The sequence below is a fragment of the Cuculus canorus genome, chromosome W, assembly GCF_017976375.1.
Source record: "Cuculus canorus isolate bCucCan1 chromosome W, bCucCan1.pri, whole genome shotgun sequence".
NCBI classification, from domain to species: domain Eukaryota; kingdom Metazoa; phylum Chordata; class Aves; order Cuculiformes; family Cuculidae; genus Cuculus; species Cuculus canorus.
This window is the reverse complement of record NC_071440.1, coordinates 4807908-4833719: the sequence shown is the minus strand read 5'-3', so window position 1 is coordinate 4833719 and position 25812 is coordinate 4807908. Positions and strand designations below refer to the sequence as shown.

The 25812-nt window shown below is 44.8% G+C and overlaps 1 protein-coding gene across 1 annotated transcript in view; it reads left to right on the top strand.

Moving 5' to 3' along the window:
• Window positions 1-260: 260 nt before the first annotated feature.
• Window positions 261-25812, top strand: part of LOC128850277 (E3 ubiquitin-protein ligase UHRF2-like) — a 95654-nt gene continuing 70102 nt past the window's right edge. Inside the window, exons 1-2 of the mRNA XM_054053293.1 lie at window positions 261-413; window positions 21508-21750. Of these exons, the coding sequence (XP_053909268.1) occupies window positions 261-413; window positions 21508-21750 (396 nt within the window). The remainder of the gene's footprint in view (window positions 414-21507; window positions 21751-25812) is intronic.

The following is a 25812-nucleotide window of genomic DNA, read 5'->3' as shown; positions in this document are numbered from 1 at the left end:
TTACGGTTCTGTTTGTGTGATTACGGGGTTTGCTTGGGGAGTAGACGAGGACTGAGTCAGGTCTCCTTTACTCTCCGTGCCCTTCTGAGTAAGGTCTGTGGGCAGGGAGGTTCGTGTTTGTTTGGCGAGATTCAAAAAACCTGCTACCATTGAGCTGAACAAAGTGAGGGAAACGCCTGTTCTGTCTTCTATTATCACGCACTCGGAGAACAAGGCCTTCCCTTCACCGCGGGTGGCTGAGATAGCGGAAGGTGCACACTATGTGGATCCAAGTTCGTACCATAGACGGCACTGAGACCCATACTATTGATGATCTGAGCCGTCTCACCAAGATTGAATGTTTGCGGGACAAGATCCAGAAGACCTTCTGTGTGAGCCCCGACCGTCAGCGCCTCTTCTACCGGGGCAAACAGGTGAGGTGGAGACCTGGAGGGTAGGGGTGGAGGGGAGCTTCTCTTTTTATTTTCTCTTCCCCTTCATTATGTTCTGCTCTCAGTGACTGATGTCAAGGACTGTGCTGTAAACTGCAGATAAACGGTTCCTCATATTTTGTCTTAAACCACTGTTTTCCAGCGGACGCCCGCCCCCTCTTCGACTTGTGGGGTGGGCGGTCAGGACGTAACAACTGGATGCAAAGCTCCTTGTCCCCTCCCATACTGGGATCTCTGGCTTTTGTTTTCTCTCCTCTCACTGAGCCTCGGAGATAGTGAGGGGCAAGGAGGGAAAACAAGCTACCCGGCATGATAAAAGGCTCTGGGCCAAACTCTGGCTTCTTTCTATACTTTTCCTCCCCTCCTCCCAGCAGTAGTGAGTGGGTACTAATGAGGTCCCTTTGTGTTTTTCTTTTTTGTCACTGAAACCGAGGGACGCTCCTTCAGCTTATCGCACCTAAGTGACAGAGCAGACAGTGGGGTGTGAGCGGGAGGAAATCCTCAGCTTTGCTTCTTCGACCAGGCAAGAGAATACAGGTGTTTTCTCTGAGTTCCTGCCCTCTTGGTGCTCCATCTGGGGAAAGGAAAACATTTTCTGTGTGTGCACTGCAAGTGGTTTCCAAGGCCTAGGTGCCACATCATAGACTAAGGGTTTTCAGAGACTGTGGACTCGGAACTCTTTCCATCCACCAGAAGAAAAGAGACAGAGGACTCGTTAGAATCCTTCCTGGAGTTTCATATGCGAATATGCGGGGGTGGGGCGGGGGCGCCCCGGAAGCCTGCATCTTCCCGTACTTCCTTACTCCCTTGTATTGGAGCTGTGCGTGAATTTATTGTCCTAGTCCTTTTATGTGCTGCAAACAGCTTTTTACAGAGAAGGATGTCAGTTATAGCTGATATCTCAAGAATTTCTTAATCTACACCTGGGGCCCACTGGTTAAAAGTTTTCCTGTGAGTTGATGCTTTTTCCTCTCATCAGTCTGGGGCACGTATTTATCCAAAGAGATTGCTTTGGGCTGTATTTTTGCTGATGAAAGGTGTAACTTCTTTTAAGCTGCTTTACATAAATGAGGTATGTACAGTGCTTGAGTATTAGAGTGAGGTATAAATGTTATATGGAGGAAAAAAAGCAGTATCAGTTATGTTGTATTTTTAGGGAGCTTGAGTCTTAAAATGGGTCTTATTACCACAAATGAGCATGGCAATGCTAGCTTAAGCTGAGTAATGTAAGATGGAGCAAGATTTCTGCCCTATAGCACATGAAGCATATACCTGTATGAAGAGGAACAACCATGAGAAATGTTTACTATCACCAAGGGGTGATCATTCACAACTAGAGTGTAAACTTGCAATCTGAAATGTACTTAAACCCAAAAGGAAACAAATAGGTTTTGTTGCGTGCTGGTTGCATTTTGAGCAATCATGTTACTGCTCCACAATACATATGAAAGCCAGGTTTTGTGAGGGCGTGTTGAAAGAGATGGCTGTAGACAAACCTATGTTGCTGTGATGAAGCCAGATGCAAACAGCATTGGTCTTAAGCTAATGTCAAGCTCTGGTTCACACAGCTATTTCTTATAGTAAGTTGATAACTAGCCTAACTGTATGATCTTGCACAGTTAACATGAGGCATGTGGTCTGTTACTAACAATGCAATAATGTTCTTCCTGGGCACAAAAATGCTTATATCTTTATCAGTTACACTGCATCACTGTGCTTATGTTTGAGTTAAAAACAAGTTGATACTAATCAAATCCTGCTTAGCATGCTTCTACTTCTGTGAACTTACTAGGTCTCTGCTCTGGCTATTTGTGGAAAACAGTTTCCCTGAGAAGCAGAGAAAATGAGCCTGTAGTAAGTAGTGATTCTTGAAGTAAGTCTGTCAATGGTCAAACTAATTAGAGTATCTGTATTTCAGCCATTATGTTAGTATGGTGTGTCTTAATTTAAAACATCAAATAACAAGATCTTATAGCTGAATTTGTCCACATGGATGGGTGATCGTTTAGGGCACAGCTGGGAATCATCAGTGAAGCAAGAGTTGTAGAGTCTTCATAAAGTTTCACTTGTTATGTAATTTTATTTTTTTTTTTGTAACCTTCATAATGAGTTTGAAAGCTTTCTTGATAGGGTTTGATTGATCCAGCAGTCGATCTCATGGTACTATTAACTAGAAGAGGGAAACTGAGAAGGATTGCTCCCATCCAGCTGGATGTAGATAAAATATTATCAGAGCAATATGTAAATCACTGCTGTAAGAGTCTTAGGGATGTGATAGAGATACAGGTGCTGTAACTAAATGGGAGGTAAACAGAAAGCAGTGTATTGTGCTAAAGAAATAAGTCCACGTCAGGACTAACCCCTCACATTTTAACTCCCCTGTATTGGGTCTGGCTGGGGTGGAGTTAACTTTCTTCATAGCGGGCCCATATGGTACTGTGTTCAGGATTTGTGACCAAAACAGTGTTGATAACACACCAGTATTCTGGCTGTTGCTGAACAGTAATTGTGCAGCATGGTCTCAAATGGAGTGATGCACTTCAGTCACAAGAGAGAAGCAGAAGTATTTTCATTTATATAAACCAGCAATTTAACAAAGTCTGATTAGTAAATATGACAGTGGTTTAACAAGATTCAATGCTGTAGATTAGCCCTTGGCTATTGTGTTGTTACCTGTCTCCCCAAATCCACCTTGATCTGGCTGCAGCCATCAGACCAGTCACATCAATCATGACCGCCACTGGTGGTTATCCCTTAATCAGTGTTACAGGAAAAGGTCCGGTTGCGGGGGGAGGCGTACAGGTACAAGCATCAAGGCCTTCTGTTTCTCACTCTGCCCCTGCAGTGAGTAGGCTGGATGTGTGCAAGCAGTTGGGAGGAGACACTGCTGGGAGAGCTGACTCAAACTGACCAAAGGGATGTCCCATGCCATGTGACATCATGCTCACCAATAAAAGCTCAGGGAAAGGGGAGGGAGGGTTGTTCATGCTTATGAAATTTGTCTTCCCAAGTGACCGTTACTGTGTGCTGAGGCCCTCCTTTCCAAGAAGTGACCGGATATCTGCCTGCTGATGGGAAATAGCGAATGAATTCCTCTTTTTGCTTGACTTGAGCATGCAGCTTTTGCTTCACCTTTTAAACTGTATCTCAACGCACAAGTTTCTCGCCTTCCTTCTACTTTCTCTGTGTCCTGTGGGAGAGGGGAGTGAGCGAGTGGCTGTGTGGGTACTTGGTTGCTGGTCAGGATTAACCCACTATACCCCCGGTGACAATACAGGCTGTGGGGTGACTGACTGGGTAGCAGCTCTGCAGAAAAGGACCTCAGGGTCCTGGTGAACAGCAAGCTGAATGTGGGCTGGCAAGACGGTTGTCAAGATGTGGTCAGTGAGGAGAGTCTGGGGGCCTGGGCTTGTTCAGTTGGGCAAAGGAAGAACTTGGTGGGGGGATGTGGTGGTGGCAGTTAATAGCAGCCATTCAGTGCCTACAAGGAGGTTGGTAGGACCTCTTAGTATGATCTTCTTCCCTCCCAAGAGAAACATAATCATGCTCCAGTATAAATAAAACTGATATCACCTTACATGGATTTCAGGAAATTTGGGAAAAGCTTACATCCTGGTTGCCAGATATGAAATGGCTCAAACAAATGTTTACAGCATAAAGAACCCATTAATCGAACAGCCCACAGGATATCATAGTTTTGTTAGATGGTTCTTCCCTCAATTGGGAGTAAGTGAATTGGAAAAGGCAATTGTTAACATCTCAGCCACTACAGAACAAATTGAAAACAATAGATGCCATACGTCACTTGCAAATATAAGTATCCTCCCTTAGTAAAGTTGTATTAGAAAATTGAATGGTACTACATCTCCTAACTGCCAAAGAAGGTGGTGTTTGTGTAGTAATAAATGCTAGTTGCTGCTCTTGTATTAACAAGGAAAAGCGAATAGAAACAGACTTGGGTGAAATTTGGAAAAGAACTGATATAAGGTATAGGATCTCGCTGGACGACACCTCATGGATTTCAGAAAATCTGGGAAAAGCTTACATCCTGGTTGCCAGATATGAAATGGCTCAAACAAATCTTTGTAGGAATTCTTATATTGATAATCTTAGGTGTCATAGCCTGTATAATGCTGAGATGCTTCTTATGGTGTTGTCAGAATTCAGCAGAAAGTTATAGTGACTGGTAGCAAAACAAAATCAGACACCAAATAGAAACAGGAAAGTATTTCGCTAAGTCCCTCAAAAAGGATGGTGTCTTCTAAAATCACAAAAGAACTTGTAATGAAATCGAAAACGGTGGTAGGACCTCTTAGTATGATCTTCTCTTCCCCCCCCCCCAAGAAAAACACAATCTGGCTCCAGTATAAATAAAGCAATAAAGCCGGTTAAGGTTTTTTACTATATATTATGTCAATATTTGCAGTATTGTGCAGCATTAGGCCTTCTGTTTCTCACTTTGCCCCCCCACTAAGAAAAACACAATCATGCTCCAGTATAAATAAAGCTGGTTAAGGTTTTTGACTATGGAGATATATTATGTGAGATATATTATGTCAGACAACATTCGACTTCCTCTTGAATCGACCAGTGTCAACACTGGTGGGACAAATGGAAAAAAAAAAAAAAAAACCAACCTAAACCCAAACCAAACCCCTCAGCTCTAGATCTCCATTTAAGTGGAGACCTGATGGATCTTTGGGGTTTGAAGACAGCTAGGAGAAATAGACCTGTACTAGGAAGCTTGATCCAAAGAACTAGATCTATGACGCTGGAGGTCTTCATGTTGAGATCAAGGGTGAATAGCTTTCCAGTATCTCTTGAATAAACATCACTGAGTAGTCTGTTCCAGATGTAAACAGAAAGAAAATGAATGCTTGATTCCCCCCTTCCCCCTCTTTTTGTGCTTGTGCATTGTCAGGCTGGACATGCCACAACAGCTGGGTATCAAACAATCTTTGCCATAACACGAAGTCTCAGAGACAAAGTGTAGGTCTACTCCATGTTCCCAACCCCATCTCAAAACATGACAACAGACTTGTCCTTCAGCTGTAGCCTTCTTGGTGTACAGTTTTTCTAGACTGGATAATAAAACAAGCAGCGAAGGAGAACCAGTCTAGATACTGAGATGATCTCAGTGAGGATCTGAGCAGCTGTCGGTGTAAGTCAGAGGCAAACCCCGTAGTATCTCAATGATACTGGGTGACTAAAGTTGTGAGAAAGTTCTGAATTTAGGTATTTCGATAACTTTTTAAGTAAATTTTTGCTTTCAGCACTGTAGCCATTTATTTATTTGTATTTGTGTGTGTGGACAAACATAACTGTGGATAAAAAAAATGATGGTTGTAGATATAAAACTGCATTTGAACTCCACGTTCAGACAAAAGCTATGTTATCCTCCAAGGTAAGTATAAAGTATATAAAGAGAAGTTGTATCTAATATTGCCACGAGCAGCTAAAAGATGTTCAGCTTCAGTCTTCAACATTCTTGTTTTTTTTCCCTAGAAAGCTGGTTTAAATTGTAATTATTAAATCCAAGAAAACTTGAAATCGATACTTAAAAAAATATTTTGAAAACCTGAATTTATCCTCAACAAGCCTAATACTGAGTATGCTTCTGTGCAAAGTAAACATATGTTCCTTTACCTTTAATCTCACATGCCAAAGTGCAATAGTGTCCAGGGAAGGGCAACAAAGCTGATGAAGGGGCTGGAGCACAAGTCTTACGAGGAGCGGCTGAAGGAACTGGGGCTGTTTAGCCTGGAGAAAAGGAGGCTGAGGGGAGACCTCATCACTGCCTACAACTACTGAAAGGAAGTTGTAGCGAGGTGGGTGTTGGTCTCTTCTCCCAAGTAACAAGTGGCAGGACGAGAGGGAATGGCCTCCAGTTGCAACAAGGGAGGTTCAGATTAGACATCAGGAAAAAAATTCTTCACTGAAAGGGTTATCGGGCTACTCAGGGAGGTGGTTGAGTCCCCATCCGCGGAGGTATTTAAAAGATGGGTAGACGAGGTGCTCAGGGACATGGTTCAGTAGTGGACAGGTATGGTTGGACTTGATCTCAAAGATCTTTTCTAACCAAACAATTCTATGGTACTTTTGTAGTTCTCTGTAATAAAAACATCTCATTGGTGCCATTGGATTAGAAGCTTAGTTAGCTGCTTCAGCCAATTGAGGCATCATTAAAAAGCTAGGATCCAATTTATGCGAGTGCATCGGTGGAAATGCTGGTGATGAGAAATCCCTGCAAATCTCACTGAGTTTATGGCACAAAGCCTCTACTTCAGCATATCTGTCATAGGTTCTGAAAGTTGCTTGTACCACAGATTTAAAAACTAAAAATAAAAAATCCCTTTGTACCCTCACTCCAGCTCGGAACTGATTTTATGTTCCCACTCACTAGATTTTCTACAAGAAACCTCTACGTGAAGTGCAGACCTGTCATCTCATGCATAAATATTACTTTTAAAACAAAATTTAAACAATTCAAGCACCAGAATTTGCTCCCATGAAACACTTGTTTAGATTTCAATGGAAGGAACCGAATATGAGCAGAGTAGTTTCTAAAGAAAATTTTAACTTATATTTTACATAGAAAAACAAGTACAGAAAAATCCAATGCATAGTTTCCCTTCCTTAGAGATAGGGATTCCGAGTTTCATAAAGTCAAGACAACATTAATACTTCACAGGAACTGGTGAATAAAAGGGAAAAAACCCCACCCTCATTACTCTCAGGATATTCATTATATCTGACTGAAAGAGGTCATGCTTTTTAATATTTCTTTTCCTTGGTTGCGATACTGAACTTGCTCTCTTTAATTCCAAGTTTCTTCAACAAAATTCTTTGTTTATACACACCAAATCATAACATATGATGTCCTCAAAACAATACCGGAAGCACTTACTCATCATACTTGATATGATAAATAGCTTCTTCATCAGTGTCCCTGCAGTCTGAGGAAGATGTGGATGGCGTACTGTCCAAATAATTTGCGTTCTCTCTAGAATGATCTTGACTTAAGTTTCCATTAGTCCTTTTGTAAGAATTGCCACTCTTTACTTGAGCTTTACCATTCTTATGTCCTTTTGTTGCTCGAGTAACGTTTTCTATATGAGCTTCAAACCAGGCTCCAATGCTGACATCACGGGCATCCACCAATTCGTTTATCTAAAAGGAAAATTTGATAATGAGTATTTACTTTCTATAATCCTGGTTAAGAACAGAAAGGAAAACTGACTAAACTCCTTAACTGTCAGTGGAAAAAAATTCTACACTGCTAGTTTCGGCTGGTTTGGGCTTGGGTAAGTTAGAGCAATGTTCAGTCATTCAAGCGTTGTGCTCTTAATAAGATCTGTTATGAAGACAATTTGTAAAAAATATATTTTTAAAAATTGAGGCTGATTTTTGTGTTTTCAACCTGCAAATTAGCTTAATGTCTCTTTCCATTGAACTTTTTCTTGCTTCGTGGTATTGTTCCTTATGACTGAAATAAGCAGGTATACCTAAAATATTAGCCCACAACCAAATTTTAAGATTTCCCTGGACTTCCATATTGGAATGATTACTTAACCCTGATTCTTTTTGACCTGCACTGCTGCTGAATCCTTCGATGTTTGAGAAAGGAAGGGGGAGGGAAGATGGGCTCGTCAAGTCTAACAAGGCTGCTGTCATAACCAGTCCAGACTGGTGCTTCCATAAATATTTCAACTGTAAGAAACAGAAGTCTCTCATGACTTTTCTCCTTTCCGTGCTCACAACAGTGCTGGTAGTAAGTGATGAAACTACTCTGTAGTAGAGCATGTTTCATTCGTTCATTATCCTAACACTTTGACTAATTAAATACACGTTACTTCAACAATACAAGGTTTTTCCTGTGATTCGAGTTAAACCTCTGAGGTATACATCACTTTGGTTATGCAGGCAGTCCTTTAAAAACTGTAGCGTGTAAACAGTATTTCTTTGAAATATTAACTGGATTAAAATAGTATCAAAAAGCCCCACTTAAGGAACACCTTTGTACACTGTACACCAAGTAGAAGAAAACATTATTGCAATAGAACTGCTATGGAGCCATACCAAGGGAAGAAGATAAGGCATATGGAAGAGGACTCCAAGATGAAAAGTTTAAAGTAAATTCTAAAAATGTTCAGCCCAGGTTCAATTGCTGTAAAATCAAATTGGGGAAACTACTTTTCACTCTCACTTTGGAAATAATATTTTAACAGGAATGTTTCACAGATATATTTTTAGTTTTACTTTATTTGCAAAGCATCCTTTTCTAATTCTATATATTTTTTTTTTCATACGGAAGGGAATTTACCTTCTAAAAAACCCAAATGCAAACAAACTACAAACAAAAAAAACCACAGAAAATCTGAGCCCAAAAGATAACACATTAACATAGCAGCCAATCTCGGGACATGAACAAACTTGTTTTAACACACGATGATGCATGCAAGAGAATTGTGCGTTTCCAAAATGTTTAATTAGCAGGCTCTGTACTGATACATAATTAGAACAATTATAAAACTCATTTTTCTGGGATACATTTATAAGGCCGAATAGCTTCAGGGGCTGTATTATGTGTTTAGAGTTTTTTTCAAATGAGGGCAGTTTAGTTTGCCACAGATGTGTATGGTTTAACTTATATCCTTAATCAGGCAGTAGGACAGTGACAGAGATGGATATTTTTTCTTACTGTGCCCAAAGACCAGCATCTATAAAGAAAACAACACGAACTTGTACAGCGGTGTGCAGTCTGTAAGCTTAAAAGTTGCCTCAGCAGCTTTATGGGCAGATTCAACGAGGCCCTGTTCCTGGCAAATAGATTACATTGGGTTGTTATCAAAAGTTGTTACAGTGCATTAAAATCAAACCAAACCAACCCAAAACTTTCTTACCTGAACGGTTTACTAGTATAATCTGTAATTTATAATAACCTTGGGAAAGGTAAGCTGCGTGTAGCTCAAGGGGTGGAATGTAGTAGTGACCCTGACCAGAGGACCATTGTACATTGAGGTGTTAGTGATCCATAGTACAGCTAACCTGAGTTGACCCAAACCTGTGCTGTGCCGCGCTGCACAAATCCCTTGGTCACAGGAAAAACTCGGCCAGCTCATTGTAACAGAGGAGCCCGCAGGCAGCTCCCACCTGGTATCAGTGATTAAGCCATCTGCATGGCCTTGCCTTTATCTAACAGTGCAGCGAGGAGTTCTCATGCAAACATCGTAGAAACGATAAACAGGTTTGTTTTCTTGCAAGAGAATCCTATAATAGCTTGAATGACCAAAAGGGGAGAATCTCTTTTGTGGATGGGGTCTGTCCAGCATGCTGTACGTGGGTTGGAGGCCCGTTCAACGCTACAACCGCTCGGGGTTCCCAACATCTAAAGGGACATTAGAGTGTCTGTGCTGTTCTCTCCTTATAGTGTTAGCTCTAATAAATAGCATTCTAAAGTGATACTTTACAGAGTCCGAGTGCCTTTCTTACTGGGATCATAATGGACCGGCACCTCCTGGTGCAAAACACTGAGGTATCAGAGATACAGTATGTAAGACAGAGTACAGAAATAGCACTGAAATTGCTCAGAAGCATGTCAGTTTGCAATAAGCGTGTATTATTTCACTAGCTTCCTTGTTGCTTCTTTCATCGTTGACTAGGAAGCCTGGTAAAGGCTGAGGGACTTGCATATCACCAGAAGATGGGAGGAGAGACTGTCCATACAGAGCAACGCGTGGCAAGATTGAAAGATGTGCATGTAGGAATGTATTAATGTCCGACATTCCAAGTGCCTAGGATGTTGGTTAAGGAGAGCAGTACTGACAAAGAGACAGACAGAATTTAATGAAAATGCCGAAGCAATCCTGGTCATCCAAGCTCAACAAATTTTGAAATAATGTTTTCGGTATTAAAACAAGTAATAAAACTGTAAATTGAGAAAAGTGAAAAGCGAGGACAGAAAGGATTTGCCTAAAGCGAGGACAGAAAGCATTTGCCTTAAACCACTCCTGATTTTATGGTTAGGGTGGCTCACTTTTTGTTCCCCAAGAATGGTGTCAGCTGCTACTAGACGCAGCTCTACAGTTACTTGATAGGACCTAGGTCTTCTCCACTACGGTAGATTAGGCAGTGCCTTCCTGGAACAAATTTGCTACTTTCAAATTCAGTAGGAACCCCATATGTTTCTGAGCCAATGCAGACCTATAGAGTCAACAAGTACTATAAGAAAATTTGACCTTTATTGGCCAGGAAACTTAGGCTAGTGAAATAACAGAATGCACTAGCAGTGACACAATGTTCTGAGAATGCCGGGCCTGATCAATCACTTCTTTATTCCCGTTTCACATTGATGACGTTCTTCTGAAATATCTGGGGTTTAGCAGTTGTTTCTGTGAGGCTTTCTTTCCATCCCCTCTGTTCAGGGTGAGCAGAAACTCTGTACATAAAGTGAAAAATGCTAAGGCATGCAGGCAGATGACTAGGCCCTGGCCTGAGGTTCAGCTAACTGAACAGGACATGGGAAAATAATGTGACATGAGAAATTGCTGGACGTGACAGATAAGAGCGTGAGAAGTTTGTTGCCTACCAGGCAGCCTCTCAGTCACGATGTCACTGAGAGGCTGCCGAGTCTGACAAACCCTACATATTATCATCTGTTCCTACTATTCCAAGCAGGGTCTAATGATACCGTGGCAACTAAGAACCATCAAAAGAGACTCTATGTCCCTCAGAGCAATGTTAAAAGGATCTGGAGCACCGATGGTGTTCTCTATCCTCCCAGTCAGAGGAAGGGTTCAGAAAGGAGAAATGAATTGAACAGGTGAGTGCTTGGCTGTGTGGCTGGTGCCATACTCAAGGTTTTGGCTTCTGTGATCATGGATCCACCTTTGAGAAGCTGGGTCTGTTGGGAGTTCATGGGATTCACCTGACCAAGTGGGGCAAGAAGGTCTTTGCCAACAAGCTGGCCAGGTTTATAAGGAGAGCTTTAAACTAGATTTAGTGGGGGAAGAGGATGCAGTTTTGAGCAACAGAGAAGAGCCAAGGGCTGCTGATGTATTAGGAACCAAGAGGGAAACCCCTGTGAAATGCCTCAAAGGAATTAGAGCTCGTGCCTCTATAAAAGTGACAAGGTAGGTAGCCCAGCTGAAGTGCCTCAATAGCAATGCATGCAGCATGGGTGACAAGCAGGAGGGGCTGGAAGCCACTGCAGCTAGAAAGCTATGATCTGATCACTACCACTGAAACGCGGTGGGACGAATCGCACTACTGGAGCTCTGCAACTGGGGAGGTCGCAGTTGACCGGAGTTTAGGAAATGTGACGCCCATATACTAGAAGGGCCGGAAAGAGGATCTAGGGAACTACGGGCCTGTCAGCCTGACCTCGGTGCCGGGGAAGCTTAGGGAGCAGATCATCTTGAGTGCCATCACATAGCACATACAGGACAACAGGACCCCACTTGGTGGCTGAGGGAAAGGCTGTGAATGTTGTTTACCTGGACTTTAGTAAAGCCTTTGACACCGTTTCCCACAGCATTCTCCTGGAGAAACTGGATGCTCGTGGCTTGGACAGGCAAACTCTTTGCTGGGTGAAAAACTGCCTGGATGGCCGGGCCCAAAGACTTGTGGTAAATGGAGTTAAATCCAGTTGGCGGCCGGACACAAGCAGTGCTCCCCAGGGCTGAGTTTTGCGCCAGTTTTGTTTCGATATCTTTGTCAGTGATCTGGACGAGGGGATCGAGTGTACCCTCAGCAAGTTTGCAGACGACACCAAGTTGGGTGGGAGTGTTGATCTGCTGGAGGGAAGGAAGGCTCTGCAGAGGGATCTGGACAGGCTGGATCGATGGCCCGAGGCCAACTGTATGAGATTCAACAAGGCCAAGTGCCGGGTCCTGCACCTGGGTCACAACAACCCCATGCAACGCTACAGGCTTGGGACAGCATGGTTGGAAAGCTGTCTGGTGGGAAAGGACCTGAGCCTGGGGGGTGCTGGTCGACAGCTGGCTGAACATGAGCCAGCAGTGTGCCCAGGTGGCCAAGGAGGACTAAAGCATCCTGGCTTGTATCAGAAATGGTGTGGCCAGCAGGACCAGGGAAGCGATCGTCCCCCTGTACTTGGCACTGGTGAGGTGGCACCTCGAATCCTGTGTTCAGTTTTGGGCCCCTCACTCCAAGAAAGACACTGAGGTGCTGGAGCGTGTCCAAAGAAGGGTAACGGAGCTGGTGAAGGGAATGGAGAACAAGAACTCTGAGGAGCGCCTGAGGGAACTGGGCCTGTTTAGTCTGGAGGACTAAAAGAAGGCCGAGGGGAGACCTTATTGCTCTCTACAACTGCCTGAAAGGAGGTCCTAGTGAGGTGGAGGTTGGTCTTTTTTCCCCGAGTAGGAAGTGATAGGGCCAGAGGAAATGGCCTCAAGTTGCGCCAGGGGAGGTTTTGAGTGGATATTAGGGAAAATGCCTTCACCGAAAGGGTTGTCAAGCATTGGAACAAGCTACCCAGGGAAGTGGTTTGGTCACCATCCCTGGAGGTATTCAAAAGACCTGTAGAGGGGGTGCTTAGGGCTTAGTGGTGGACTTGGCAGTGTTAGGTTTGCAGTTGGACTCGATGATGTTAAGGGTCCTTTCCAACCGAAATGATTCTATGATTTGGTGACATGCAGAAATGACCCAGTTTGGGGGAATAATATTGCAAGGTAGACAATGTCACAGACCCAAGGAATGTGATCGATAAGATAACAGCTATGTCTCCTGCAGCCAACAAAAAAGATAAACAAGCTTCCGTAGGTGTCGTGGGTTCTGGAGAGTGCATATTCCAGGTTAGCGTCCGATCGTAAGCCCTCTCTATCAAGTGACCCAGAAGAAGAACAGTTTTGAGTGGAGCCCTGAGCATTAACAAGCCTTTGAAGAAACGAAACAGGGGACAGTTCGTGCGGTAGCCCTTGGGCCAGACCGGACAGGACCAGCTATGCAAAATGTGCTCTACACCACAGCCAGGCAGCATGGCCCCAACCTGGAGCCCCCGTTGGAAAGCACCTGGAGACACTCAAGGTCGACGTCTAGAGTTTTGGAGCTGGTGATATAGAGGATCTGAGGCTCTATACACTCAAAAAAAGAGAGATTTAGCAGCACGTGAAGGGGTTTGAGGCACTTTCAGAAGAAGTTGGTGCTGAAGCACAGCTCCTCTTGGTACCTTGACTGCCTGTGCTGGGATGGATGTTCAAAGGGAGTGGGGGTGTCGTGTGTGTGTCCCTCCCCTGCATCATGCAACTGACACTACATGGAGTAAGTAGGCAGCACTGGTCACAGAAAGGGCTCAAATGGGAAACCCCAGCTGCCCAGGATTCCTGGAAGAGATCGTGGGCTGGCCAGAAGGCAGAAATTTCGGAGCATTGCCTGAGGAGGTGACCTGTGCTGAAGAGGGCCCACTGTATAATAAGTTACCAGAAAATGAGAAGCAATACGCTCTTTACCGCTGGGTCCTATCATACTGTGGGAAACTATCAGAAGTGGAAAGCTACTGTATGGAGTCCCACACAACAAGCCGCAGAAACCATCGAAGGAAAAAGGTGAATTGAGTCAGTTTGTAGAAGTGAAAGCCATCCAACTGGCCCTAGAGACTGCTGAATGAGCAATCTATACTGACTGGTGGCAAATGCCCCACGGAGTGGCTACAGCAATGGAAACAGACCAACTGGTTCCTCTCCTTGAGAAACACATCGGGGATTGCTGCTGGTGAGGCGGTGTGAGGAGCAGAAAAGGCCTTGAGTCTGTGTAAGCACTGCTCAGCAATAACTAAAATATCCCTGTGTTATCAACACCGTTTCCAGCGCAAATCCAAAACACAGCACCATACAAGTTACTATGAAGAAATTTAACTCTATCCCAACCAAAACCAGTACAGACAGGAAGCGGGAGGGGTGCGGTGGGGGTGGTTAACGAGGATGTATTGAATTGTGTAGGACCTGAGCATGACGTACATGGTATGGAATAAGGGGTGGAGATTGTACTGGGTCTGGATGGGATGGGGTTAACTTTCTTCCTAGCAGCCCATATGGTGCTGTGGTTTGGATTTGTGACTAAAACAGTCCTGATAATGCACTAATGTTTTTTCTATTGCTCAGCAGTACTTGTACAGTGTAAAGTCTCTCTTTTTCCCACTCTGCTCACCCGCAGGAGGTAGGCTGGGGGTGGGCAAGAAGTTGGCTGGGGGAACAGCCTGGATAGCTGACCCAAATTGGCCAAAAGGTATGCCATATAGCATAATGTTTAGTCATAACAATTGATGGGAGGCAGGTTTGGTCAGGCACATAGCCATTTTTCAGAGATTGGCTGGGCATCATTCTGCTTGGGGGAAGTAGTGCATGACTGCATTTGCATCACTTGTTTTTTCATTTGGTTGGGTTTTTTCCTTTCTTCTTCCTCTTTCCCTTCTTATTAAACTACTTTTATCTCGACCCATGAGTTTTCTCACTTTTGTTCTTCTTGTTCTTTTCTCCATCCCAGGGCAGGGGGGGTGTCTAGCTGCTGGCCGGGGTCAATCTACCACAATATCTTATTTTGACGTAACTGGACTTTTATTGGCTTCTGGACTCTTTCCTGTAGTCTGGTTAGGGAAACTAAGACTGGTTTCCTACATTGTTTTATTTGACTTTTTTCTTAATTTAATTTTCATACCTTTGTAATTTTTTTGTAGACAGAAGGTAGTCATGGTAGGAAAGAAAGTGATGCCTCAAGCACATTGGTTAGAAGGGGTCTCCTGACAAACAGTGCGATTATTGTGGTCAGAGTCCTCTGTTCTTTTAAAATCCAGTCCATTCTTTAGTGCCCAGTGTGTCGGTTTTCTTCATAGTATATATCCTTGAGCCCTAATTCTCCAGCTTGAAGATATTTCTGTATGATTGCCTGGTAGTAGTTCTAACTGGAAGACTATTGTACACTGGGGAGTTAGTGATCCACATAACAGTTGACCTGAGTAGGCGCAGGGCTGTGCTGTGCTGTGCGTATTCCTTGGCCGCAGGATAAACCTAGCCGACTAATTGTAATGGAGAAGTCTGTAGGTGGCTCCCACTCAGTACCTGGTGATGACACCGGCAGTGTGTCTTTGTCTTTATCTTGAAGTGATGCAGCACGTTCCTGTGTGAACATCCTTTTGCTTGAACAGTAGAAATGATTAATAGAATTGTTTACTTCTAAGAAAATCCTGTAAGATGGGATCTGCACAGCATGCCATGCCCTGGTGGGAGGTCATTTTAATCAATACCTTATGGAGTCTGAGTGCCTTTCTTACTGGGATCTATAACAAACACTTGCACCCACGCATTACATCTGACACAGTCTGCAGGAGAAATGCCTTTTTGGAAAAAGGGTAGTGAGGAGAAGACAGAATGGGTGCCCGGCTGGCTCCACGTGCAGCCACGAGGGACAGTCATGCAGTGTTTGGCCTGGGTGACCTCCTCAATGAGCTGGAAATCAGAGAAAGTGTTACTTGGATGTCCCACCTCAGTTGAAATATTAACTTGTCTCCAAAAGCAATGGGCGGGAAAAGGAAAAAAACCATCAGGATTTGCGTCTTATTAGGGTGTTACTAACATACTTGAAATGGGTGTGGGAATATTTTGACTAGACAGAAGAGTTACAGAAAACTAATAAGATACGGTAAGAACTAGTTCAGGTATTCCAGCAACAAGAAACATTAGCCTTGAAGGAACACGCTGCTTGTCATGCTGTTTGGGGACAGGATGGGCAGCATGTGATTTGTAAGCAGCAGGTACAAGGAAAGGCTGGGATCCTGGAATGTGGAATCCTTGGTTATGAACAAAGCAAAGGCCCTCCTCTGGGCAGCCTCAATGCAAGTTTACACCCAGGGAGAATTGTAGACCATTGCTGAAACTTATTGGCAAAAAACAGAGGAGAGACTAGGGCAGTGGCTAATGTGACCATGTAAGATAATCAAGGAGGGTAAAGGCTCTAATGCTATTAAGGGTCGAGGGGATGGGCTTCAGGAGGAGAATATATGTGTGTGTGTCAGTGTGCTGCATTATAAAGCTGACGACCGTTACGCTTCAGGGCAGAAGATGCATGGATCGGCTGATCGTCTGAATGGTTGAGGTCTCCCATGATGGGAGATCCAGAGCACTTGTAACACTTATGCCTTCAGGCAGTAAGCACACAGCTCCACCTGCTGGTTGGGATCTGTTGTGGTGGCGAGGTTTCACTGCGGCTTTAGGGTGCACGTAAATGTACCCATTACACTTAAACCTCACACCATGGTTAGGATTCGACCCTTGGCCAACTTGCAGACCAGTTTGAACCTGACCAAGATGTTTAAATGGAAAGACAGCAGTGGCTCGCGAGAGTCGGGTGGAAGGGTGTTCCCCTGCATCCTGCAGTCCTCCCCACCTAATCGCTCTGTAACAGTTCAGCAGTGAGTATTCCTGAATCCTTGGGAACAGAGCCCCTGTGTTGAGGGGATGGAGGATTCATCCTTTTCCAAATATACCCAAGGTGTTACAGTTGGTGATCAAACTATATAACTCTGAAGGAGCATATCCAGGAACACCCCAACTATTGAACCAGCAAATGGTATCGGCCACGGAGCAGACAAAGGCCCAAGAAAACAGGCTAACCCTCTATACTCTGCTCCTTAGAAGTTGTAAAAAGAGTTACATATGACATAAACAATTGCAAAAGGATTTCCTCACTTAAAAAGGAAAGTCAACCTATATGGGGCAAGACATCAGACCTCCCAGTTCTATTGAAAACCAAGCCTTAGGGAGAGAAAAAGTACCAATCCTAGCTCTACTACACTGTGAAAGAAGATAACACGCATGTCATGGCTTAACCTTGGTAGGCAGCTAAGCCCCACACAGCCGCTCACTCGCTTGCTCCCCCACAGTGGAATGGGGGAGAGATTCGGAAGAGTAAAAGCGAGAAAACTCGTGGGTTGAGATAAAGATGGTTTTATAGATGAGGCAAAAGCTGTGCACGTAAGCAAAGCAAAATAAGGAACTCATTCACGACCTCCCATTGGCAGGCAGGTGTTCAGCCATTCCCAGGAACGCAAGGCTCCATCACGCATAACGGTTACTTGGGAAGACAAATGCTATAACTCTGAATGCCCCCGCTTCCTCCTTCTTCCCCCAGCTTTTATTGCTGAGCGTGACATCATACGGTATGAAATATCCCTTTGGTCAGACGGGGGTCAGCTGTCCCGGCTGTGTCCCCTCCTAACTTCCTGTGCACCCCCAGCCTATTTGCTGGCAGGGCGGTGTGAAAAAACAAAGGCGGCCTTGGTGCTGTGTTAGCACTGTTTGGCAGTAACTAAAACATCCCTGTGTTATCAAAACTGTTTTCAGCACAAATCCAAACCAGCACCATACAAGCTACTGTGAAGAAATTTAATTCTGTCCCAGCCAAAACAAAGTACAATGCTTTACCCAGGGGGTTTGTAAGCAGCAGGTATGAGGAAAGGCTAGGATCCTGGAATGTGGAATCCTGTGTTCAGTTTTGGGCCCCTCACTCCAAGAAAGATGCTGAGGTGCTGAAGCGTGTCCAAAGAAGGGTAATGGAGCTGGTGAAGGGAATGGAGAACAAGACCTCTGAGGAGCGCCTGAGGGAACTGAGCCTTTTTAGTCTGGAGGACTAAAAGGAGGCCGAGGGGAGACCTTATTGCTCTCTGCAACTGCCTGAAAGGAGGTCCTAGCAAGGTGGGGATTGGTCTCTTCTCCCATGTAACGAGATGAAAAGGCGTCAGGTTGAGCCAGGGGAGGTTTTGAGTGGATATTAGGGAAAATGCCTTCACCGAAAGGGTTGTCAAGCATTGGAACAGGCTGCCCAGAGAAGTGGTTGAGTTGCCACCCCTGGAGGTACTTAGAAGACGTGTAGAGGTGGTTCTTAGGGACATGGTTTAGTGGTGGACTTGGCAGTGTTAGGTTTGCGATTGGACTCGATGATCTTAAGGGTCCTTTCCAACCTAGATGATTCTATGATTTGGTGACGTGCAGAAATGACCCAGTTTGATTCTAAGGCAAAACTGGATGAATCAAGGCTTGAGATGCAGTAGCTGAAGGGAACGTTTTAGGATTCTAGGAGCTTTAAACATAAATATGAACCATATCTGGAGCACTACATGCAATGTTAAGCTTTAAAATACATTTATGCTAGATCACCACCCTCATCATAAAGCATTTCTTCCTTATGTCCAACCCAAATCTACCCTCCTTCAGTTTAAAACCGCTGCCCCTTGTCCTGTCCCTACAGGCCCTGGTGAAAAGTCTCTCTTCATCTTTCTTAGAAGCCCCCTTTAAGTACTGGAAGGCAGCAATAAGGTCTCCCTGGAGCCTTCTCTTCTCCAGGCTTAACAACCCCAACTCCCTCAGCCTTTCCTCATAGGAGTGGTGTTCCAGGCCTCTGATCATCTTCCTAGCCCTCCTCTGGACTCGTTATAACAGATCCATGTCCTTCCCGTGCCGAAGACTCCAGAACTGAACGCAGCACTCCAGGTGAGGTTTCATGAGAGCAGAATAGAGGGGCAGAATCACCTCCCTCAACCTGCTGGCCACGCTGCTTCTGATGCAGCCCAGGATGTGATTGGCTTTCTGGTCTGCAAGCACACATTGCCGACTCGTGTCCAATTTTTCATCCACCAGCACCCCCAAGTCCTTCTCTTTAGGGCTGCTCTCAATCCATTCTCCACCCAGCCTGTATTTGCGCTTGGGATTGCCCCCATCCATGTGCAGGACCTTGCACTTGGCCTTGTTGAACTTCATGAGGTTTGCATGGGCCCATTCCTCAAGCCTGTCAAGGTCCCTCTGGATGGCATCCCTTCCCTTGAGCACCACTCAGCTTGGTGTCATCTGCAAACTTGCTGAGGGTGCACGCAATCCCAATGTCCGAGTGGCAGTGAGTTGTGTCAGTCATCTCACCAAGTTCCAGTGATAGTGATCAGACCATAGCTGCACAGCTGAAAGCTGCACAGTGGCTTCCAGCTCCTCCTGTTTGTTACTTGAGTACACAAGTATCACGGCATCCACATCTTTAACATCCATCAGTCTCTTACAAATATTAATTAAAGCAAAGTTTTAGCTTCCTGAGGTGAAACAAACTTGAAAGAATTATCACAAAACTGCACAAACTGAAGTCTCAAACCTGACTTTTCCTATGATTGGTGGGACTTCATTACCCCAGTGCCTGCCTTGAGATCCAGGGACTTGAGAGATGTGGGAAGAGCCAAGGGAAAACTGAGGCAAACCAATTGTTGAGTACCTCTGCCTTCTCCATGTCAGCTGTCACAAATCCCCTGGCCTATTTATCAGGGGGGATACAATTTCTTTTGTCTTTCTTTTATGGCCAATGTACCTGTAGAAGCCCTTGTGAAACTGAAGAAATCCGCGATGGAAACTTTTTAATTATTGACTGAGGCTTATGGTGAAGAGATCCCAAAGATCAAGTCAGTGCTCAAAGGAACCTGGTTTTTGCTAGTAGATGCTGTTTAATATCTTTATCAATGATATCAACAGCGAGATTGAGTGCACCCTCAGCAAGTTTGCGGAAGACACCAAGCTGAGTGGTGCAGTTGCCACACCAGAAGGACAGGATGTCATCCAGAGGGACCTGGACAGGCTGGAGAAGTGGGCCTCTGAGAACCTCATGAGGTTCAACAAGGCCAAGTGTAAGGTCCTGCACCTGGGTCGGGGCAATCCCTGTTTTCAGTGCACGATGGGGTATGACGGGATTGAGAGCAGCCCTGCAGAGAAGGACTTGGGGGTGCTGGTCAATGAGAAGCTCGACATGAGCCAGCAATGTGCGCTTGCAGCCCAGAAGGGGCTGCATCCAAAGAAGCATGGCCAGCAGGTTGAGGGAAGTGATTCTGCCCCTCTATTCCTCTCTTGTGAGACCTCATCTGGAATACTGTGTCCAGTTCTGGAATCCTCAACGTAAGAAGGATATGGAGTTGTTGGAACAGGTCCAGAGGAGGGCTAAAAAGATGATTGGAGGGCTGGAGCACCTTCCCTACGAGGTCCCACATCACCCTGCCAGCATGTAGGCTGAGGGTGCGCAGGAAGTTGGTAGGGGACACAGCCGGGACAGCTGATCCCGACTGACTGAAGGGATACTCCATACCATATGATGTCACGCTTGGCAATAAAATGCTGAGGGAAGAAGGAGGAAGGAGAGGCATTTGGAATTATAGGATATTTCTTCCCAAGTAACTGTTATGCATGATGGAGCCCTGCTTTCCTGGAAATGGCTGAACACCAGCCTGCCAATGGGAAGTCGTGAATGAATTCCTTATTTTGCTTTTTGCTTGCATGCACAGCTTTTGCTTTTCCTATTAAACTTTCTTTATCTCAACCCACGAGTTTTCTCACTCTTACCCTTCTGATTCTCCTCCGATCCCACTGGGTGGAGAATCTGTGAGTGGCTGTGTGGGACTTAGCTTCCAGCCGGGGTTAAACAACAGTAATGTTTAAGGATTCCAATAAGAATTTTGTGAGGGATGGTATCAAATTTGTGAGGGAGGCTACCAAATTAGTCTGACACGATTTTCTCTTGGTGAACCATGTTGTCTGTCTCTAATCACCTCCCTGTCTTCCATTTGTTTAGACATGCCAATATCAAACAAGTAACAAACAATTTGTTTTATATAAGAACAAGTTGCGTAATTACTTATCTATAATATATACAATATAATCATTACTAAATATATTTTAAAAATCATGTTTGCCTATATTTATTCCATAATGGTATAAGAGACAATGCATTTCCTGTGTGTGATCTGAGTAGAAAATACTTGTGGTTCTTTAAAGTCCAGTCCCCTGATTAAGCCATCTTGAGTCTGTAAAGTCTCGTGTATTCAAGAGATGTCATTGGGCAGAAATCACGAGTCCACTGTACTTGATGAGTTGCTGCTGAGTTAACTCGGGTTACATGATTTTATAGATTTACCTTAAATACGTCTTGTGTCTCTTCAACTTTGAAGCAAATATTTGTTTTTTTAAATTATCCTCTCTAAGAGGAGGGCTACATACTAATATCAGGCTGGAACTTTACCAATATTCTATTTTTTTCTTGACAGCTGGAAGATGGACACACTTTATTTGACTATGATGTTGGACTAAATGACATAGTTCAGCTTTTGATACGCTCTGAATCTGAAGCTTCTACCACTTCTGTGACAAATCACACTGGAGAGGTCAATTCCTGTGTTGTTTCCAACTGTAAAAACAAAGTCAAAAGAGCAGCAAGCAGCAGATCACCAAATCAGCCATCTACATCAGCTCATTTGTTTCTTATAGATCCTGGCATTGGATTGTACAAGGTATGTGCAAGTTTTGGAAGGGGAGGGCTTATCTTTCATCTATCACTTCAATTTTATTGCTTATACAGACCTGCATTTTCAGTTTTCTTTCATGACCAGCTTTATGTCAGTGGGACTGAGAGAGTCGAGATTAGTTTGCACCATGCAGATTAAAATAATACTTAAACTGAGTTAACAAATCATTTAGTTAGAAGCTAAAATTGGTTGAACACTGGAAAAGGATGCCCCTAAGGACCTAAGGAGGTGATTTGTTTAAAATTCTTGCAGGGTAACTAAAACAGTGATGATTTCATCTATAATATTCAACATAATCTCTACCAAGTCTTTAAAATAGGTTTCAAAAATGTCTACCCTTTTAGAGACAGCTTGCTTTAAAGAGAGGAACACTACCATCAGCAAGTTGATATACGAGGTCTGACACAAAAAAATGAGACTGTGCCTATAACTCATTTATTTAACAAATTAACAAAATCAACTACGATCACCTTCAAAATAGTTCCCTTCTGAGTTGACACACAGCTGCATATGATGCTGCCAACATTCAAAGCAATTCCACAGATTTTCTGAAAGGCTGTTGAGGACCACTGGCATTTTTGTTTTCACATCATAGTATCATAGTATAGTTAGGGTTGGAAGGGACCTTAAAGATCACCTAGTTCCAAACCCCTGCCATGGGCAGGGACATCCCACTAAAGCAGGCTGCCCAAGGCCCCATCCAACCTGGCCTTGAATACCTCCAGGCCCCACCAACCTGGCCTCGAACACCTCCTTGAAACTGCCCCTTTCCAATTTATACCCATTCCCCCTTGTCCTATCCCCACAAGCCTTTACGAATAGCCCCTCTCCAGCTTTCCTGTAGGCCCCCTTCAGGTACTGGAAGGTTGCTATAACATCTCCTCGGAGTCTTCTCTTCTCCAGGCTGAACAAGCCCAACTCTCTCAGCCTGTCCTCGTAGGGAAGGTGCTCCAGCCCTCCAATCATCTTTTTAGCCCTCCTCTGGACCTGTTCCAACAACTCCATATCCTTCTTACGTTGAGGATTCCAGAACTGGACACAGTATTCCAGATGAGGTCTCACAAGAGAGGAATAGAGGGGCAGAATCACTTCCCTCAACCTGCTGGCCATGCTTCTTTGGATGCAGCCCCTTCTGGGCTGCAAGCGCACATTGCTGGCTCATGTCGAGCTTCTCATTGACCAGCACCCCCAAGTCCTTCTCTGCAGGGCTGCTCTCAATCCCGTCATACCCCATCGTGCACTGAAAACAGGGATTGCCCCGACCCAGGTGCAGGACCTTACACTTGGCCTTGTTGAACCTCATGAGGTTCTCAGAGGCCCACTTCTCCAGCCTGTCCAGGTCCCTCTGGATGACATCCTGTCCTTCTGGTGTGGCAACTGCACCACTCAGCTTGGTGTCTTCCGCAAACTTGCTGAGGGTGCACTCAATCTCGCTGTTGATATCATTGATAAAGATATTAAACAGCATCTACTAGCAAAAACCAGGTTCCTTTGAGCACTGACTTGATCTTTGGGATCTCTTCACCATAAGCCTCAGTCAATAATTAAAAAGTTTCCATCGCGGATTTCTTCAGTTTCACAAGGGCTTCTACAGGTACATTGGCCATAAAAGAAAGACAAAAGAAATTGTATCCCCCCTGATAAATAGGCCAGGGGATTTGTGACAGCTGACATGGAGAAGGCAGAGGTACTCAACAATTGGTTTGCCTCAGTTTTCCCTTGGCTCTTCCCACATCTCTCAAGTCCCTGGATCTCAAGGCAGGCACTGGGGTAATGAAGTCCCACCAATCATAGGAAAAGTCAGGTTTGAGACTTCAGTTTGTGCAGTTTTGTGATAATTCTTTCAAGTTTGTTTCACCTCAGGAAGCTAAAACTTTGCTTTAATTAATATTTGTAAGAGACTGATGGATGTTAAAGATGTGGATGCCGTGATACTTGTGTACTCAAGTAACAAACAGGAGGAGCTGGAAGCCACTGTGCAGCTTTCAGCTGTGCAGCTATGGTCTGATCACTATCACTGGAACTTGGTGAGATGACTGACACAACTCACTGCCACTCGGACATTGGGATTGCGTGCACCCTCAGCAAGTTTGCAGATGACACCAAGCTGAGTGGTGCTCAAGGGAAGGGATGCCATCCAGAGGGACCTTGACAGGCTTGAGGAATGGGCCCATGCAAACCTCATGAAGTTCAACAAGGCCAAGTGCAAGGTCCTGCACATGGATGGGGGCAATCCCAAGCGCAAATACAGGCTGGGTGGAGAATGGATTGAGAGCAGCCCTAAAGAGAAGGACTTGGGGGTGCTGGTGGATGAAAAATTGGACACGAGTCGGCAATGTGTGCTTGCAGACCAGAAAGCCAATCACATCCTGGGCTGCATCAGAAGCAGCGTGGCCAGCAGGTTGAGGGAGGTGATTCTGCCCCTCTATTCTGCTCTCATGAAACCTCACCTGGAGTGCTGCGTTCAGTTCTGGAGTCTTCGGCACGGGAAGGACATGGATCTGTTATAACGAGTCCAGAGGAGGGCTAGGAAGATGATCAGAGGCCTGGAACACCACTCCTATGAGGAAAGGCTGAGGGAGTTGGGGTTGTTAAGCCTGGAGAAGAGAAGGCTCCAGGGAGACCTTATTGCTGCCTTCCAGTACTTAAAGGGGGCTTCTAAGAAAGATGAAGAGAGACTTTTCACCAGGGCCTGTAGGGACAGGACAAGGGGCAGCGGTTTTAAACTGAAGGAGGGTAGATTTGGGTTGGACATAAGGAAGAAATGCTTTATGATGAGGGTGGTGATCTAGCATAAATGTATTTTAAAGCTTAACATTGCATGTAGTGCTCCAGATATGGTTCATATTTATGTTTAAAGCTCCTAGAATCCTAAAACGTTCCCTTCAGCTACTGCATCTCAAGCCTTGATTCATCCAGTTTTGCCTTAGAATCAAACTGGGTCATTTCTGCACGTCACCAAATCATAGAATCATCTAGGTTGGAAAGGACCCTTAAGATCATCGAGTCCAATCGCAAACCTAACACTGCCAAGTCCACCACTAAACCATGTCCCTAAGAACCACCTCTACACGTCTTCTAAGTACCTCCAGGGGTGGCAACTCAACCACTTCTCTGGGCAGCCTGTTCCAATGCTTGACAACCCTTTCGGTGAAGGCATTTTCCCTAATATCCACTCAAAACCTCCCCTGGCTCAACCTGACGCCTTTTCATCTCGTTACATGGGAGAAGAGACCAATCCCCACCTTGCTAGGACCTCCTTTCAGGCAGTTGCAGAGAGCAATAAGGTCTCCCCTCGGCCTCCTTTTAGTCCTCCAGACTAAAAAGGCTCAGTTCCCTCAGGCGCTCCTCAGAGGTCTTGTTCTCCATTCCCTTCACCAGCTCCATTACCCTTCTTTGGACACGCTTCAGCACCTCAGCATCTTTCTTGGAGTGAGGGGCCCAAAACTGAACACAGGATTCCACATTCCAGGATCCTAGCCTTTCCTCATACCTGCTGCTTACAAACCCCCTGGGTAAAGCATTGTACTTTGTTTTGGCTGGGACAGAATTAAATTTCTTCACAGTAGCTTGTATGGTGCTGGTTTGGATTTGTGCTGAAAACAGTTTTGATAACACAGGGATGTTTTAGTTACTGCCAAACAGTGCTAACACAGCACCAAGGCCGCCTTTGTTTTTTCACACCGCCCTGCCAGCAAATAGGCTGGGGGTGCACAGGAAGTTAGGAGGGGACACAGCCGGGACAGCTGACCCCCGTCTGACCAAAGGGATATTTCATACCGTATGATGTCACGCTCAGCAATAAAAGCTGGGGGAAGAAGGAGGAAGCGGGGGCATTCAGAGTTATAGCATTTGTCTTCCCAAGTAACCGTTATGCGTGATGGAGCCTTGCGTTCCTGGGAATGGCTGAACACCTGCCTGCCAATGGGAGGTCGTGAATGAGTTCCTTATTTTGCTTTGCTTACGTGCACAGCTTTTGCCTCATCTATAAAACCATCTTTATCTCAACCCACGAGTTTTCTCGCTTTTACTCTTCCGAATCTCTCC